At 50.7% G+C, this 15,988-nt stretch overlaps 5 protein-coding genes across 5 annotated transcripts; 1 reads left to right on the forward strand and 4 right to left on the reverse strand.

Annotated features, from left to right (window-relative positions):
* The first annotated feature begins 1,860 nt into the window (after nt 1-1,860).
* ASN1 (asparagine synthase (glutamine-hydrolyzing) 2) lies at nt 1,861-4,052 on the forward strand. Its single transcript, XM_018855530.1, has one exon. It carries the CDS (start codon nt 1,892-1,894, stop codon nt 3,614-3,616), a length of 1,725 nt encoding a protein of 574 aa, XP_018714036.1. The 5' UTR covers nt 1,861-1,891; the 3' UTR covers nt 3,617-4,052.
* Nucleotides 4,053-4,949: 897 nt separating this feature from the next.
* METBIDRAFT_76551 (M1 family metallopeptidase) lies at nt 4,950-8,154 on the reverse strand (the record flags this gene model as incomplete). The annotated part of the gene is made up of 2 exons (XM_018858551.1): nt 4,950-7,550; nt 8,140-8,154. 2 exons carry the CDS (start codon nt 8,152-8,154, stop codon nt 4,950-4,952), a joined length of 2,616 nt encoding a protein of 871 aa, XP_018714037.1.
* A 1,404-nt stretch (nt 8,155-9,558) lies between these two features.
* Nucleotides 9,559-10,092, reverse strand: METBIDRAFT_64421 (uncharacterized protein; the record flags this gene model as incomplete). Its single annotated transcript, XM_018858344.1, has 1 exon — nt 9,559-10,092. The coding sequence occupies one exon, from the start codon at nt 10,090-10,092 to the stop codon at nt 9,559-9,561; it is 534 nt and encodes a 177-aa protein (XP_018714038.1).
* A 1,320-nt stretch (nt 10,093-11,412) lies between these two features.
* CDC47 (DNA replication licensing factor MCM7) lies at nt 11,413-13,755 on the reverse strand (the record flags this gene model as incomplete). Its single annotated transcript, XM_018859464.1, has 1 exon — nt 11,413-13,755. The coding sequence occupies one exon, from the start codon at nt 13,753-13,755 to the stop codon at nt 11,413-11,415; it is 2,343 nt and encodes a 780-aa protein (XP_018714039.1).
* Nucleotides 13,756-14,243: 488 nt separating this feature from the next.
* Nucleotides 14,244-15,767, reverse strand: STB3 (Stb3p; the record flags this gene model as incomplete). Its single annotated transcript, XM_018856602.1, has 3 exons — nt 14,244-14,965; nt 15,056-15,237; nt 15,292-15,767. 3 exons carry the CDS (start codon nt 15,765-15,767, stop codon nt 14,244-14,246), a joined length of 1,380 nt encoding a protein of 459 aa, XP_018714040.1.
* Nucleotides 15,768-15,988: the final 221 nt, after the last annotated feature.

The raw sequence follows: 15,988 nt of genomic DNA on the forward strand, positions 1-15,988 counted from the left end.
AAAAAAAAAAAAAAAAAAGAGCCAATTATGCTATCTTCTATAGGTTTTTTTATGGTTTTTCTTCTAGTGGTGGAGTCTTACATCCTTCCAGTGACGCCCTATGATATGAGATTCTCAAGCAGAAGTCTTCTCTCAGAACATAAATTAAAGCAACACCACCTGAGACAGAACTCATCCACAAGCGGATGTATGCCAAGAGATTCTCCCGACCATCTTAATAGAGAGGTACAAGTATTGATCGTTGCATTTTTTCGGGCTGCATAAAGGTTGTAATGAATAGTTTTCCGAAAGAGCTGTATTGCTCTATCTGCTAGTCATTTGAATAGTCCTGCGTTATATGCATGTCAAGGTCATTCTTCAAGAATTTGCAAAGGATACGAGGACCAGGAAATCCGGTCTGGCGGCAGATGATAACACGTAAGTTGCAGAATCCAATGCAGAACTCAAAGAGGCCCTTGCGAGCTTCGACGCAGCATTCATTGACAGAAGTGGGAGTCTTGCAATAACCCGAATGTCAAAGAGTCTGTGCTGGTGTAGGCATTGTAGACGTCTGCCACTGTCCAGTACTGTAGTCTATCTGAACTAAGGTGGGAGGGTAGTGGGTCAATACCAGTAGCAGCCGTTGGAATCAGATTTTGAGGTTCCTGTTCCGGAGACGATAAGGCAACAAAGGCTGAGTCTTTTTTACTAAACTCAGACCGTTTAGAAACGTGCGAAAAAGTCGCCTTCGGTAGGTCGGACGCCGCTTTCGCCTGAGTTCGGGTGCAAGTCAATCGGATTAGTTTGATGTGGCCTATCATCCGGCTGGCTGGACATGTCTAGTCTACCACCTTAATTTGGGTATGAAACCTACACATTGGTTGGATGCACTTAGCCTACGCAACTAGATCGATCCGCGATCTTCAGCTCCAGTATTGGTACGATGGTCCAATTGACTAAATTTTTTTTGGATCGGCTCACATCGTCACAGCGGTCCGGGTTATAGGCCAGTACCGTCAGATCAATTCGATGCAGCTGGTCATCTGGCAATTGGCAGTCCGTTCTCAACTTTTACTTAAAGGGCATATGGCACCTTTGGACTTCTCATAAATAACACCCATTGCATCAAATGTTTTTGTTTCTAAAAATTATAATATTTGATTGGCCATCGGGAAAGTTGATAATTCGAATTCCAAGATCAATGCAAGTCATAAGATCACTTGATCAGTGCATGTTCATCAGATCATCATGCACCTGGTTTATGCGAGCTAGTTGGACCACCAGCCCTTCATATCAATTTTAGAATAATTACCTCACTCTCTCTGATCTTCAATCCAGGACATCAGGGGCTATATAATCAAATGCACTCCTTCACCATGACAAGATGGGGCCTGACGAAGAAACCCACTACCCAGTGCCTCTGTTTCATCATACCTACCGAGCCCTGCTCTTTTCTAATAAACTTCTGGACACTGCATCAGCCTCCATGACATGCATATACAGACCAGAACCAGGCACCCCCCAGTCAGCACTCGCCAGCAAAAAAGAAACAACACCGGTCCACCATCACTCTACACCTGCCTAAACCGGAACAAGCCGCCAGCTCATTCACTCAATCTCCAAAAACGCCTTCAACTTCCTCTCTTATCTGTCAAAAACCCGACGCGGCCCCGTCGCGGATCTCGCGCTATCAGCTGCATCAGCCGGCCGTTGAGTCACCGCTGAGTCATTCCGAGGGTGCAGCAATTACCCCCGGAAATGGCGCCTACCGGCCCAGCGCGCGCCCCCCGGCCCCGCCTAAGGCCCCGGCCGCACGCCACTTCCGGGGGTGAAAAAAAAGCGCGCACTGCCCTCCGGCTCTTACATCAGAAACCTACCTTCTTTCTTTCTCCGGTTCCCATCTCATCTCAAAATGTGTGGAATCTACGCTGCCTTCAGGCAACCCAACGTCGAGGCCTTCAAGGACAAGGCGCTCCAGAACACCAAGAAAATCCGCCACAGAGGCCCCGACTGGTCCGGCAACGTCGTGGCCAACGACACCATTTTGTGCCACGAAAGATTGGCCATTGTGGGCTTGGATTCCGGCGCCCAGCCCATCGTGTCGCCCGACCTGCGCTACTCCTTGGCAGTCAACGGCGAGATTTACAACCACATCCAGTTGCGCGAGCAGTTTGCGGACTACGCGTACAAGTCCTTGTCGGACTGCGAGCCCATCATCCCGTTGTTCGAAAAGTACGGCGTCGATGCGCCCAAGCACTTGGACGGCATGTTTGCGTTTGCGTTGTACGACCGCAAAAGCGACCGCATCGTGGCCGCCAGAGACCCCATCGGAATCGTGACCTTGTACATGGGCAAGTCGTCCAAAACCCCGGGCACGCGCTACTTTGCGTCCGAGTTGAAGTGTCTCATTGACGAGTGTGACGAGATCTTTGCCTTCCCGCCCGGCCACGTGTACGACTCCACCACGGACGAAATCACGCGCTACTTCACGCCCTCGTGGTGGGACGGGCTGGTCGTGCCGCAGCTGCGCGTCGACTACAAGAAGGTCAGAGAGTCCTTGGAGATGGCCGTGAGAAAGAGATTGATGGCCGAGGTGCCGTACGGCGTGCTCTTGTCCGGCGGCTTGGACTCGTCGTTGATTGCCGCCATTGCCGCGCGCGAGACGCAGAAGGCCGCCACGGCCGCGTCGCCAGAAGACGGCATCGACGCCAACAAGGAGCTTTCCGGCGTGGACGCGTCGGGCCTGTTGCACACGTCCAGCTTCGCGCGCTTGCACTCGTTTGCCATCGGCTTGCCGGGCGCGCCGGACTTGATTGCCGCCGAGAAGGTGGCGCACTTCATCGGGCTGATCCACCACTCGCACACGTTCACCTTGGAGGAGGGCTTGGACGCGTTGAACGACGTGATCTACCACTTGGAGACGTACGACGTGACCACCATCCGCGCGTCCACGCCCATGTACTTGTTGCTGCGGAAGATCAAGGCGCAGGGCGTGAAGATGGTGTTGTCGGGCGAGGGCTCGGACGAGATCTTCGGCGGCTACTTGTACTTTGCCAACGCGCCCTCCGCGGCCGAGTTCCACGACGAGTGTGTCAAGAGGGTCAAGAACTTGCACTACGCGGACTGCTTGCGTGCCAACAAGTCCACCTTGGCCTGGGGCTTGGAGGCCCGCGTGCCCTTCTTGGACAAGGAGTTCTTGGAGACCTGCATGTCCATCAACCCGGAGGACAAGCTCATCAAGCCGGCCGAGGGCAAGATCGAGAAGTACATCTTGAGAAAGGCCTTCGACACCAGCGACGAGCCGGGCGCCAAGCCCTACTTGCCTGAGGAGATCTTGTGGAGACAAAAGGAGCAGTTTTCCGACGGCGTGGGCTACTCGTGGATCGACGGCTTGAAGGACGCGGCCGAGGCCGCGGTTTCGGACGACGAGCTTGCCAACCCCAAGCCCGAGTGGGGCGCCGACGTGCCTCAGACCAAGGAGGCCTACTGGTACAGATGCAAGTTTGACGAGATGTTCAACGGATCCAAGGCCGCGGCCTCCACCGTCATGAGATGGATCCCCAAGGCCGAGTGGGGCTGCCACGCGGACCCTTCGGGCAGATACGCCACCACGCACGACCACAAGGTCGACAACTAGGCTTTGCCACGTTTCACTGGACTCATAAGTAGATAAAGGGATATTCTTGATGGAAACAGAGCCCGGGGCCTGTAGAATGTAGGGCTGCATTGCAGACTCGTGTGGGAGTGCGTGAATGGGGCTTCTGGATCAACACTTCGACTATTGGGGTCTGATCTGGTGGTTCTCTCCGTGCTCCTGTACCATTAGGTCGACCCGGAAGCCGGGGTGTACTACTGTATGTCCTGGGGCCTGTGTTGTATGATTCAGCCTATATTTGGCCCGTGTTGTGTGTTTTAGCCTACCTTCGGCCTGTGTTGCATGTATTTAGCCTAGCTTTGGCCTTCTTGTGATGATTCTGTTGTGATTGATGATTTGGGAGCAAAGGCGGTTTATTTTCTTTGGCTAGGATACTCGAAGATAATGCATAGAATAATTGGAGAAATAAAGAAGAGAGCCAGTAGGCCATAGTCCGGGAGGTGTTTCAAGTAGGCACCCCCCATATAAGCCTTTTTGAAATATTAGGGAGACATTGCGTCTAAGATAAAAATGTATATCATCGGCTAGCTATGGCATTCAGCCAACGTGGACTACCTAGTCTATGTACGTGAGCAAACGTCCATACAACTTATTGTGTGCCTCTTGTATCTCCAAGAAGCCACAACAAGTGCCCCGATCGAAACGAGCAATATTTCTATAACCCCGGGCATTGTTTCCACAACTGATTGGCTTGCTGGCTCGGTGAATGTATGGCACATATGTACCGAGGTTTTTCAACTAAGCCGCTCTTTATTTCAGTGCATGTATAATAGAGACAGAACTTCAATTCACCGGCCAGTACAGTGAATTCAGGAATTCGTACCGACTCAGGTATTTTCGCAAAGCATTCTTGATGAAAAATTCATAAGATTGGTTGGGTTAGAGACACCAACTTTCTAGTACAATGTATTTCACCACAGCTGTGCTACCTCGCTCCATGCTCTACAGCAGTGTATTTGAAAATGCTTCTTTCTAAGATTCGGCCATTTTCTGGGTCAAAGTCCACTAACCCTGTGAATGTATCAAAGACATAGTTCCGGGAATACGCCGTTTCTGCTCTGTCCCTTCAAAAGCCCTTGTTTACAATCAGATACACTGCACATCTACAGATTTCATCCTTCGTCTATCGTACTGATGCTTGAAAAGCCTTGGAGACCAGCAGTATGCCCCAAACTGAATTTCTCCTGACACTAAAGTATGGCTTCAACCAAAAACTCGGACTCGTCCACATCATGCATTCAGTACTGCCGCTCCTTATATACATGTGGCTTTAACTGATTGCAGTATGATGATCTCAGTGTCCTTGATAACTGCTTCACAATCTGCTTTGCAACCACTGCTCAACACTGGCCTGGTCTCTGTCGACCCAAGAAGCGTTAATGTGAATCTGGTCCAACGCCTGGTTGAGTGCTCTCTCGAAACCGTGAACATCCTTGGCAGCAAAAAATTCCCTTACGTCCTTCTCCACCGCAAACGACTGGTAGTTACAAACCGTCAACTTGATGAAACGATCCAATACCACCATGTTGGTCGACATCAACTCGTAGATTTTGGCATAGTTGTCCTTGACGAATTGCCACAACAAGTCGCGTGTCTTCGTGTTCTTAGACAAGGAAACCGCGAGGAAGTGTGCGTCCATCGTGGGAATCACAGAGTCGTCGATCAAAAACAGCATAACTTTCCGTGCGACCGAGAGATCTGAAGTACAGCCCAAAGCACTCAAGGCCACTTCTCTCGAATCTAAGGAGGTGGGGTGTGTGACCTGCTTCATGATGAAGTCAAAGTCTTCTTGGCTCACGTGCTCGGAAGACACCACGGACCTCAAAACAAAAGTTCTCATGGACGAGTCAATGGATCCCGTCAGCTTCCACTCACTGAATACAGTGGCTGCAAGCTGCTGCAATACGGGAATGTTAAGAGTGGCTGCGTTGTTCAAGACAAGAGACCTCAATTTCAAGCCTGAGAAGTCATTTCTGTTCACTTCCTCGCTGGCATACTTGGTAGCCAACTTTACGTACACCTGCTCACAGAAAGCAGCAATGCTTCTGTCCAAGTCGCTGTTGATGCCGCCAAAAGTAAGCGCAAACGCCGAGATGCGGTGGCTCAACTCATGCCACGTGGCGTAGGTGGAGCCCACGAGATCGCGGTCCAACACAATATGCTTTGCCAAGTCCAAAAACGTCACTGTGGACGTGCGCTTGTCGCCAGAAACGGAAATGGCCGCCACGTCTGCAATGACCCCGATTTTGTCCTTGGTGGAGAGTTCGCTGAAGTGTTCGAGAACATGGCTTTGCAAGAAGTCGGGGCTGTAGTTGACTCTGAACGGGGCGCTCGTATCTCTATTCATCTTGAATAGCCCATTGATCTCAGCATCTAAGACCACCGACTTCTCGCTGAACGAGTCCGTGGTCACGCTCTCCTTCTGCTCCACCACAGAAATAGGCACCCACCACATTGTTTGGTCCTCCTCTGGCTTCACGTCACCGCCATTAAGGAACCGCAGTTGGCTCAAACAAAGTGCACCTTGGCCATTTTTGGATACACTGACCACGGGATATCCGATCTTGGAGATCCACGCTTGCATCATGGCGGAAACGTCCTGTCCACTCACCTCGGAGACCGCCCGCCAGAGATCCTCGGATGTAGCATTGCCGAATTTGTTCTCGTTCAAATATCTGCCCACGCCCCGCAAAAAAACATCGGTCTGCAAGTGAGTGGAGAGCATGAGAATGGTCGACGCACCCTTCAAGTAAGAGATGGTGTCGAAAAGCTGGTCGATGTCCAACGCGTCCAGAACAGCCACCTTGATAGGGTGCGAGTTTCTGAGCCCGTCCAACCGGAGGGCCTCCTGCAAAGACGTCAGGACAAACTCAGCAAAAATGTCCCATTCGGGAAACAAGCGGTCGACCGCATAGAAGCCCACCCACGTGGCAAACCCTTCGTTGAGCCACAATTCGTCCCACCATTGCATGGTCACAAGATTGCCAAACCACTGGTGTGCGATTTCGTGTGCCACCACATACGCGACCTTCTGTTTGTACGAAGGGTCCAGATTAGCCGCCGAGTACAAAAGCGCTGTGGACCGGTACGTGATAAGGCCCCAGTTTTCCATGGCGTTGTGGGAGAACGAGTGCACGGCAATGAGGTCCAACTTGGGCAACGGGTACTTGACGCCAAACACACTGCTGAAAAGATCGACGATTTTCGGCGCGATTTCAAGCGCAAGCTGAGCGTCTACTGTGTACCCCTTGGTTGTGTAGACTCGGACAGGCAAGGGCTTGTCGTTCACGTACAAATCTTGGGTGAAAGACTCAATATAGTCGAATTCGCCGATCGCCCACGCCAAGAGATACGTGGACATGACAGGGGTCTTTTCAAAGGAGACAACCTTAATGCCGTTGCCCAAGGTTTTCTCCTCTTGTACGGGCATGTTTCCCAAAACAGTCATGTCAGTACTGGTGGTCACGTGCACCGTGAATGTGGCCTTCAATGCCGGCTCGTCAAGACAGGGAAATGCCCTCCGTGCGTCCGTAGCCTCAAATTGCGTGGAAAGCATGTGCTTCGTTTCATCGTTTTCCTTATACGAGGATTTATAGAACCCGGCCATGTTCGTCTGGATCTTGCCCGTGAAAAAGATTTCCACATGGACGTGCTCGCCCACATCAGCAAACTCCGGCTTAAACTTGGCAACGAAAAACTCCTTTTTCTCATTTTGCTCCACAATCGAGCCTTGGGTTTTTTGGTCGTTGTATGTGGCGTACACCTCGCCAATCACAAGGTCTCGGTAGTGCAAATGCACCTCGTCAGTCTTTTGCCGAATCTCAAGATCAATGGCCACCTTGCCCCGGAAATCGTGTTCTGTGATATCAAACACAGAAACATCGTAATGAATAGGTTTAAGAGAGGCTGGCAATGCCTCGTAGTATGGAGTAGGCTCTGTTGAGGAACACATGACTTGGGTTGCGGCAGGATCTGCACTGGAGATCAAATTGCCAGTTGAGATGAAATTATAGGTGTGTCTGTATGCAGGTTCAACGCCGTATTCCACGGCTCGTTAGAAAGAGTATCTTGGGCTTTGCTAGACGTTTGTGTTGTTTTCTGTCTCCCAACCAGCTTTTGTAGCTTCTGTATTGTTAGTTGGCTAGATCAAGGTCCGAAGGAGCGGAGCAGAATCTTTTTTTACATGTAGTGAGAATCCTGAGTCGATCAGACGCGCAGTTTTAAGCCGGAAATATACGAATCATACCTCTTGACATTTAACGCCTAATCATATGTAGTACATTTTTTGAATAACTTCGCTATCCCAGCTTCGATGATTTGAGCTTAAGTGTGTGTGTGATTGTGCACATTGAGGTTTAATAGAGTTTTTAGAAGTATTTGTAACTTTGGAAACAAAACGATTTTTTTTTTTGAACAAAAGATCAAGTGTTCCAAATATAAAAAATTGGAGATCAATATTCATCTAACTGTGAAATACCTTTACTAAGGGATCTAAAACTCTACACGCAAAAAAAAGGCATACTGCCCAATTTCCGAGTTATCAATCAAGCATTCTTTGGTGCTCATGTCTTAAAGTCCTTTAAGTACCTGAGAGCTGTTATTGATATTCGTTTTCCAATACTCACCTTCAGCAGTTGCGCAGAAAAGAATATAATTTCGACACCAACCGAATGGCTGAAGTCAAGATGCTTAAGCCATTCAATTGACATCGGTCAAGCAATATGTGGTCGGAGTTCTGATCTTCACTCTCGCAAAGTAAGCTTTTCAAACGATTGATTGTGTTGCCCGGTATCATACACACACAATGCGTCAAATTCTCTTTGTTGCGTCTTCGTTTAGGTTTGTTCTTGAGATCACTGTGCTTTCAATTCCCCAATTCAGTTGGATAAAAACTTCTACGCAGTAAAGAAAGTCCATTATTGCAATAACAAGTTTCGATAAGTACATGATTCTGCTGGATAATATTTATATTTCTAGCACGCAACAAGTTTGCATGCTCGAAACTGAATGGATGTCTTTGTTCCTGCTAGGATCAACAATTCAAGTCTCAGTTCGACTGTATAGGCGCAGCCTCTAACATTGCATATTCTTCTCCGAAAATGATGACTGAAGAACTGATGTGACTGATCGATTTGGGCTAATCAACTTTGGTGCAGCACGGAACATTTCAACTCCAGATCACATCCTCGTGAATACGCCAACATCAGGGGAACTTCACTTTGTCGTTCTCAAAAGATGATAAGCTTTTGCTCTTGCAGTTTTGAGTTGGTTTCGAGTTTTGAGTCCCACAATTTGACAAGGAGACCGTTCAAAAAGTCAATCCCCATGAAAGCTTTGTAGCACCAGATGACCCTATCTCACATGATCACAGTACTGGGTTCAAAGGACAGAAATTAGACGTGTCTAGAGATGAGAGTACTCAATCTCACAGCAGGATCAGCGCTATATCTGCCTACTTCTTGACTCTCAATCGCATGGTAATCGGGCACAAGCTGGAATGATATATCAGCTAATTTTTCAATCAAGAGCGATCTCAAAGCGTCTTGTCATCGCTACTTCTCCTCTTTGCGCCCCACTATCACGTCCACTTCTTGGTACTTTTGCCTGCGTTACTCAAACAAGAATTTCTTCAAGAAGCCCTAAAAGTTCTTTCCGAAAACACCTCTTCTCAGTTCTGTGCTAAGAACCCTGGACTGTAGACACCAAGCAAAAACACTGACTGACTGGATTCGGTATAATACACTTTCACATAACAACCCCATGCACCTCTCTACCGGTGCAGGGCCATTTGCTCGTGTTCAAGACTTCCATGCACGGAACAGCCCCAGACGTGCTCTCCGTGATACTAAGCTGATTTCGCGTGTATTGTTACATAAGCCTCAATGTCCAGTCAAGTCTTCTATGGTTTCCCCGCTCATGGCGGCCTACTTTTTCTGCACCCGGTTCCCCTTCTTCTCACTCCGGCGCGCCTTCCTCGTGGCCAACTCGCTGTTCATGTCTCTGTCTAGAGCACCGATCTCCTTCCCCAAAGCAGTGCTGGGATCCACGCCAAACTTCTCCACACGGGCCATATCTTGTTTGGCGGCCGTGGCACTGGCCTCGTCGCCGAACTTCTCCGCCCGTCTGATTTTCTTGGTCAACAAATCCACGGCCAACGCCTTTCTCTCTTCTGGAGTCAACACCTTCTTTTCGGGCTTCTTCTCCTCGGAGCCGTTTGGTTTTTCATCCTCGGCCTCTGCAATTTCGGCCTCGGCACCAGCTTCGGCAGGTGCACTGGTTTCTTGCTGTGGCTGCTGTTCCTCGACGTTTTCTTGGGTGTTTGGCTCGGCCTCCTCTGTTGCTGGGGCGGCCTCTTCTAAGCGCGCGACCAAATCGGCCTTTTTGCCGTCGGTGGGCAAGTTTTTCTCCTTCAAGGCATCCTTCAATTGGGCAACAGTAAGCGAGGCGTATTGAGACATGATGAGGATTCAGCAGTGAAGTCAGCAGTGAAGTCTGGTGGGGTGAAAACAAGCGGGTCTGATTTGGTGGTGCCGGAGTTGGTCGAACAGCCTGCGAGCAGCGCGCCTATATGCCGGACACGGCGTCGCTGTTGCTGGAGATTGGGCCTGGTGGCTTGATGGGATTTTGCAGCTGCTGCTAGTAGACGGGAAGAGCAGTATTTGGAAAGTTGGGCTCTGGAATTGTGTTCACGCACTCATTTTTGATCAACTGCTTTTCTTGATTTATGGCTATTCTGGCTCTCAGGGCTTTTTAAAGATAGATTTAGAGGCAGTCTGGAAGCAGTGGTGAATGAGCGGTTGATGGGCCATGCAATACTGGGTTTCTGCCACGGGCAAGCAAAATGGCGGGATGCCGCAAAAGCTGAGGTCTCCAGGTAAACTGAAACGTCGCCAATTTTGAATCAATCTAGGGACTTCTATCTAGATCCAACTAGGCAAAGCATTGCCCTGGGTTTAAGTCCCTCGGCACTCTAGGTACTATCTTGCTAGTATTCCCACAGTGTGAATGTGTGCAAGGGTCAGGCAGTTTCGAGTTGCATCACTTTGAGAGTTGAAAAACAGAAGCGCAGCTAGGACATGAGTTTGAACTGCCCTCTATCAAGGAACCCGACAAGTCTATGGCTATGGCTTTAGAAGCGTTCAGACGATCATCTAAATACAAGCAACTCGGTATATGGCACGGGGAATGTTGACCATTATCTTACTTAGATACTATGTTTGATCCGATAACTCTGGAAGAGTTGTTGCTTCTGGATGGCTATCACCAAGTTTGCTAAATTTTCGGGTATAGACCCAGGCTACTACGGCGTGCACTTCGATTCTTATGGAACAATGCAAACACGAGGACTCTCAAGAATCTCGGATTCCATGACTGGATTCGGCACAAGCACTTATAACAAGAACCAAGCCAACGACACGGAAATCAGCGATCTATGCCTCGGCTTGCTGAACGGCGAAAATACATCATTTTGGGTCCAACTCTTATTTTCATGATCAGAAGCACAGAAATGCCACCAATTTTGACACAGTGCCGATGATGAAGCCCACAACACACAGCTAGTGCCTGGCAATCACCAGGTTTTGCACGTTTTACTGCTTCTGAAGACGCTACATCTAGTAGTTCACACCAGGAAAGCCTCCCGTGATTGCTTCTCCAAGACACAATCCAGTCTGATCCATTCTACATTCCAGTCATGTTCGAGTTATAGTACATTGTCACCGATATTGGACCTCTACAAGAAAAACCAGCCGCCACAACCACTTCCGTGGGCCTCACCACTATATTTCTTGATCCAAAATCATCAAGCTTTCTCCCCCGTCCACAAGCTGGAAAAGACCGACGGCCTCATATTCGCCGATACAGGTCTCGAATTGCTCAGCAGTGTAGCCCTTCGCAAAGACTCGTTCTCTCAAGCTTGCCATGTCGAGTTGGTTTGTCTGCTGCTCTGTCACAGTGTGGCGAATGTGGCCCATGATCTGCGACGTGGGGTCCTCTCTTTCTTGCTCACGCGACTCCATCGACAGCTTGGACACCTGGAGAAGACGCAAGGCCTCGTCCACGTCGTTCCTGGTGACGGTGTCGCCGAACCGGATGCGTGCCAATGCCTGCGAAAGACGCAAAATGCCCAACAAAGTACGAGGCGTGATGTGAACAAACATCCGCGCAGAGTCCTGGTTTCTCTGCGACTCCTTCCTCATGTTGATGTACGACTGCGTCACGTATTCCCCCACGTCCTTCGGCACCACGGGCCGGAACGTGCGAGCAATGGAAATGTACTGGCGGATCGTCTGTGGGTCGAGTGGCGTATACTCCATTGGTGGCTGGTGGTTGTGCTGGTGCACATACGTCACGTGGCGGGCCAACTGCTCGTCGCCCGCCTCGCTGGCGTGATCCAACATCAAGAACATGATGTCAAAACGCGACAAAAGCGCAGCAGGGAGGTTGATGTTCTCATGGGGCGACAACCGCGGGTTGTAGCGGCCATACAACGGGTTTGCCGCCGCCAAAATCGACGTTCGGGCGTTCAACGTGGTGTTGATTCCGGCCTTGGAAATCGAGATGGTCTGCTGCTCCATGACCTCGTGGATCGCGGTCCTGTCGCTCTCCTCCATCTTGTCAAACTCGTCGATGCAGCAGATACCGTTATCGGCCAAAACAAGCGCTCCTCCCTCAAGAACCATCTCGTCGGTCACGGGGTCCCGCATGACCGCAGCCGTCAAACCCACTCCGGATGACCCGCGGCCCGTTGTGTAGACCGACCGCGGCGCAATTCTGTTGATGGCCTTGAGCATCTGCGACTTGGCGACACCGGGGTCTCCCATAAGACACACGTTGATGTCGCCACGAATACGCATGCCGTCGCCGATTTCCTTGGTGACACCTCCGCACAAGAGAAGAAGCAAGATCTTCTTGACGTCCAAGTGGCCGTAGATTTCCGGCGCAATCGACTCCGCGAGCCGGTTGTAGATGCCGCCCTCGTTATGCAACTTGGAGATCTTCTGCTTCACCTCGTCCGTGAGTTCAAGCGACTCGTACTGCTTCTTGTGCTGGCGAACGTACTGCGCCTCCAAGAACGTCTCGGTCAAAAGCCCGGCCCGAAGAGCCCGGAACCCGGTGTACGGCGATGGCAAAAAGATTCCCGACACATCCACGATATCGCCAGGGTTCATGCACCGCACAAGGTCGCCCTCCACGTGAATTGTGAGCATCCGCGGGATGTGGCCCACGGGCACCTGGTTGGCCATTTCTTGGATCTTGACCTCCTGGAACAGCAGGAATTTGGACGCCCGCGTCGACATGAAAAGCTGACCCCGCTGGTTGTCCGTCTTGCACGGCGCAGAGGTGCACTCCGTGAGGGGCTGGAACACCTTGGAGTTGACTTCCTGGAAGATCTCGTACCCACACTTGTCGCATGTGTACGCGTTGACTAGCACTGAGGGCTTCACGTCTGACACCTTGGTCACAATGCCTCTCACGGTGATGTACTTGCCCACGTGGGAACCCTTCACCTGCCTCACGGCAAAGGCCTTAGTTGCAGAAGACAAGGGCTTGAAGTACAAATGGTACCTTCTGGTCAATTTTGCCGGGAACAAGTTCTCCGCCAACAAGTCCCCGGCCTGCGAGTCCTGGGTGTCCGGGTTGCTACTTTCGCCAAAGCCAGTCCGCAAATTGTCGATCTGATCGGCGTTTTCCTGCGACACACGCAAGTTTCGCAACTTCCGCTGGTGCAAAATCACGTCCAAAACATCGTCTTTGTAGGAGATGTCTTTGGTGGGTTCCGGCATCAATTCGTCCACCACGCTACTGAACAACTCCACGTAGTGATAGGCGTTTTTCTGGACCTGACTCACCAAATCGTTGGCCAGTGGCTGCGAACCAAAGAACTGGTTTTCCTGGTACAGCTTGATATCGTCGAGTTCCACATGAAGAGTGGAGATTTCACGGTTTGCAATCTTCTGCATGAGATCCAAGTATTTCACGCCCGTGGTCATTTCGTCCAAGTCCATCGCATCTTCAGATACCGACGCCTTGAAGTGGGTGAAGAAATCCCGCACCTGGTTTTTGATGTCATTGTAGTTGACATTGATTTGCACAGTAGGCAAGGCCACTGTGGCTGACATTTTCAAGTTTTTGTGGTGAGTGTGTTTCAACAGCTAAAAGGCCTGAACAAAAAAAAAAGATATATCCGTAAAAGTTCGAGACAGCGAGAACGCGGACGCATCCCAATCACATTTCCCTTTCTGGCGAAATTACAACACCGCGCGGGTCAACGCGTGCAGGTATTGCTCCTGAGAGCCGCCTCGCATTTGAATTAGAAGGCAAAGGCAATCTGATAATACATGGAAGTTGCTTGTTGTTGGGTTTTTTCTGTATTTTCTAGATTGATTCTGGTCACTTTGTTATTCCTTTATTGTCATTTTTCCAACAATTGTCTCTTTCACAATCTCCTGGTCTGTTTCATCTTCTATAGGTATCAATAGCTTTGGTGCTCTCAAGATTCCGGGCAGAACGCGTCCTGAAATACATCCTTAGTCTCGTGAACTAAAGCATGTAGCGCGTACTAGTGTCGGTCTTGTACGTCCAACCTCGTATCTGGCGATTGTCACTCTCATATGCCCATGAGATCCACAAGAGCCCTGGCAGCCGATCTCTCCTCATTTTGTAACTTCCCGCCTGTTGGGTTACTCGTCTTCACCGGATGGCTTCGTAGCGTCTCTGCTCCCAAAGTGGCCCAGTCCTCTTCGTCCGTATCACTGGCCATATCTTGGACAGCCATCGCTTTCCGTGGTCCTGTGCTCGAGAAAGTCGACAGTATCGAGCTGTTTCCGTTCTCGTAAGGTTTCTGCGATAACGCATGACCTCTAGGTAGGGATGTTGATAGAGTTGAACGAATGCTTGATTCGTTGAAAGACAGCTTTCTCCGGCCAGCATTTTGAAGCGCCGTGGTTATATGGTCGCCTGGGAGAGGGAGTTCTTGTTTGTGAAGAAGTTCGCCTTTGCCGTTCCACGATCCCACCGGAGATGAAGATGGGAGAGAGCTGTTGTGCACTGTCGGCGACAGCACCGAGAGCGAGGAGTTCCTCGCAGAAGAAAGAATGTACTCATCCAAATTTTCAATTGAATTGAGTCGGCTCCGGTTGAAGAGCTGGTGACGGTTCACGCCGTGAAGATTGGTGTTCTTGACAACCGAGTTTGGCGCCGTCCCTGAAGACAGCTTTCTGCGGCCCCCAGAGAGCGCAGGTGGAGGGCTGAACTTCGTGGGCACCCGATTGGCAAACTTCAAGGGCGGAGACTTCTTGGACTTGGCCATGGCGGAGCCGTTCTCGTCATCTTCAAATTTAAAGAGCGCATCGTCCTCGTCCACAACATCTTCTTCAGAGTCTTCGTCTATGGCATTGTCATCGGCGCCATTGAAGTAACGCATCTTCAAGTTGCGCATGTTGGTCAATTCGTCCGAGCCGCTAGAGGGTTGGCCCATGTCTTCGTCGTCGTCTGAGTCCTGCTCAGAGTCGCTCATGCCGGTCGAAGGAGACTCCAATTTCTCTCCCGGGAGTCTGAAGTTGTGCATGTTGGACTTGTTGTTGGATATCGAGTCGCGTCTGCTGGCGGCTTTGGTGGTGTGGCCGTTGCGAGGCGGGCGCGGGGTCTCCTCGGACGCAGGCTCGATCTTCTTCAGCCAGCCCAACTTGGCGGTTTCCCGGAGCTCGTGGATATTCAAGCGGGCGCTGCCATCAAGAGCCCCGTTCGGCTCCGTGACTATATAGTCCGAGTCCACGTGGCGAACAGCCCACTGGCCCCAGCCGATTTTTTCGAACACCACGTTGTTCTGCGGGTCGCCTTGTTCCATTGCTGCCATAATCAAACGCCTCTGTTTGGACAACGAGAGAAGATCGAAGCCAGGCACCTCAATTGACAACTGCGCCGTGATAAGGCGGATGGCCAAGGGGCCGTTTCGCATAAGCAAGTTGGCGAGTCTGTTGGGCGTGATGGCCGAGGCCACGCGAATTGCCTCGGGCGATGACGTGGACAATTTGGTGATGTGTTTTTTTTCCGAAGAGCCGGGCTCGGGCTGGGCCTGGGTCTCTGGGGAGGGCGACAGAAGTTGTGAAACATTGGGTGGTAGTGACGTCATTGTGGGGTCACCAAACGGAATAATCCAAGGGTTCGGCGGCTCGCAGGTGTATGTGTGCGAGCGTCTAGGCAAGGTGGGGAGATCCAGTGTAAAAATCCGTACGATAACAGGCCAGTTTTGGCGGGAAGAATGGCTGAAAATTGCGGTGTGTCACAAATGACCAGATAGCGTGGCTCGGGGCCCAGGCAAAAAGATGGAATTTGCTCAGATCAAAGCGGGGC

This window comes from Metschnikowia bicuspidata, assembly GCF_001664035.1.
Source record: "Metschnikowia bicuspidata var. bicuspidata NRRL YB-4993 chromosome Unknown METBIscaffold_1, whole genome shotgun sequence".
In the NCBI taxonomy this organism is placed as follows: domain Eukaryota; kingdom Fungi; phylum Ascomycota; class Pichiomycetes; order Serinales; family Metschnikowiaceae; genus Metschnikowia; species Metschnikowia bicuspidata.

Bases quoted from the DNA above. Each gene is read 5' to 3' on its own strand.
- ASN1 (XM_018855530.1), top strand. From the start codon at position 1,892: ATGTGTGGAATCTACGCTGCCTTCAGGCAACCCAACGTCGAGGCCTTC.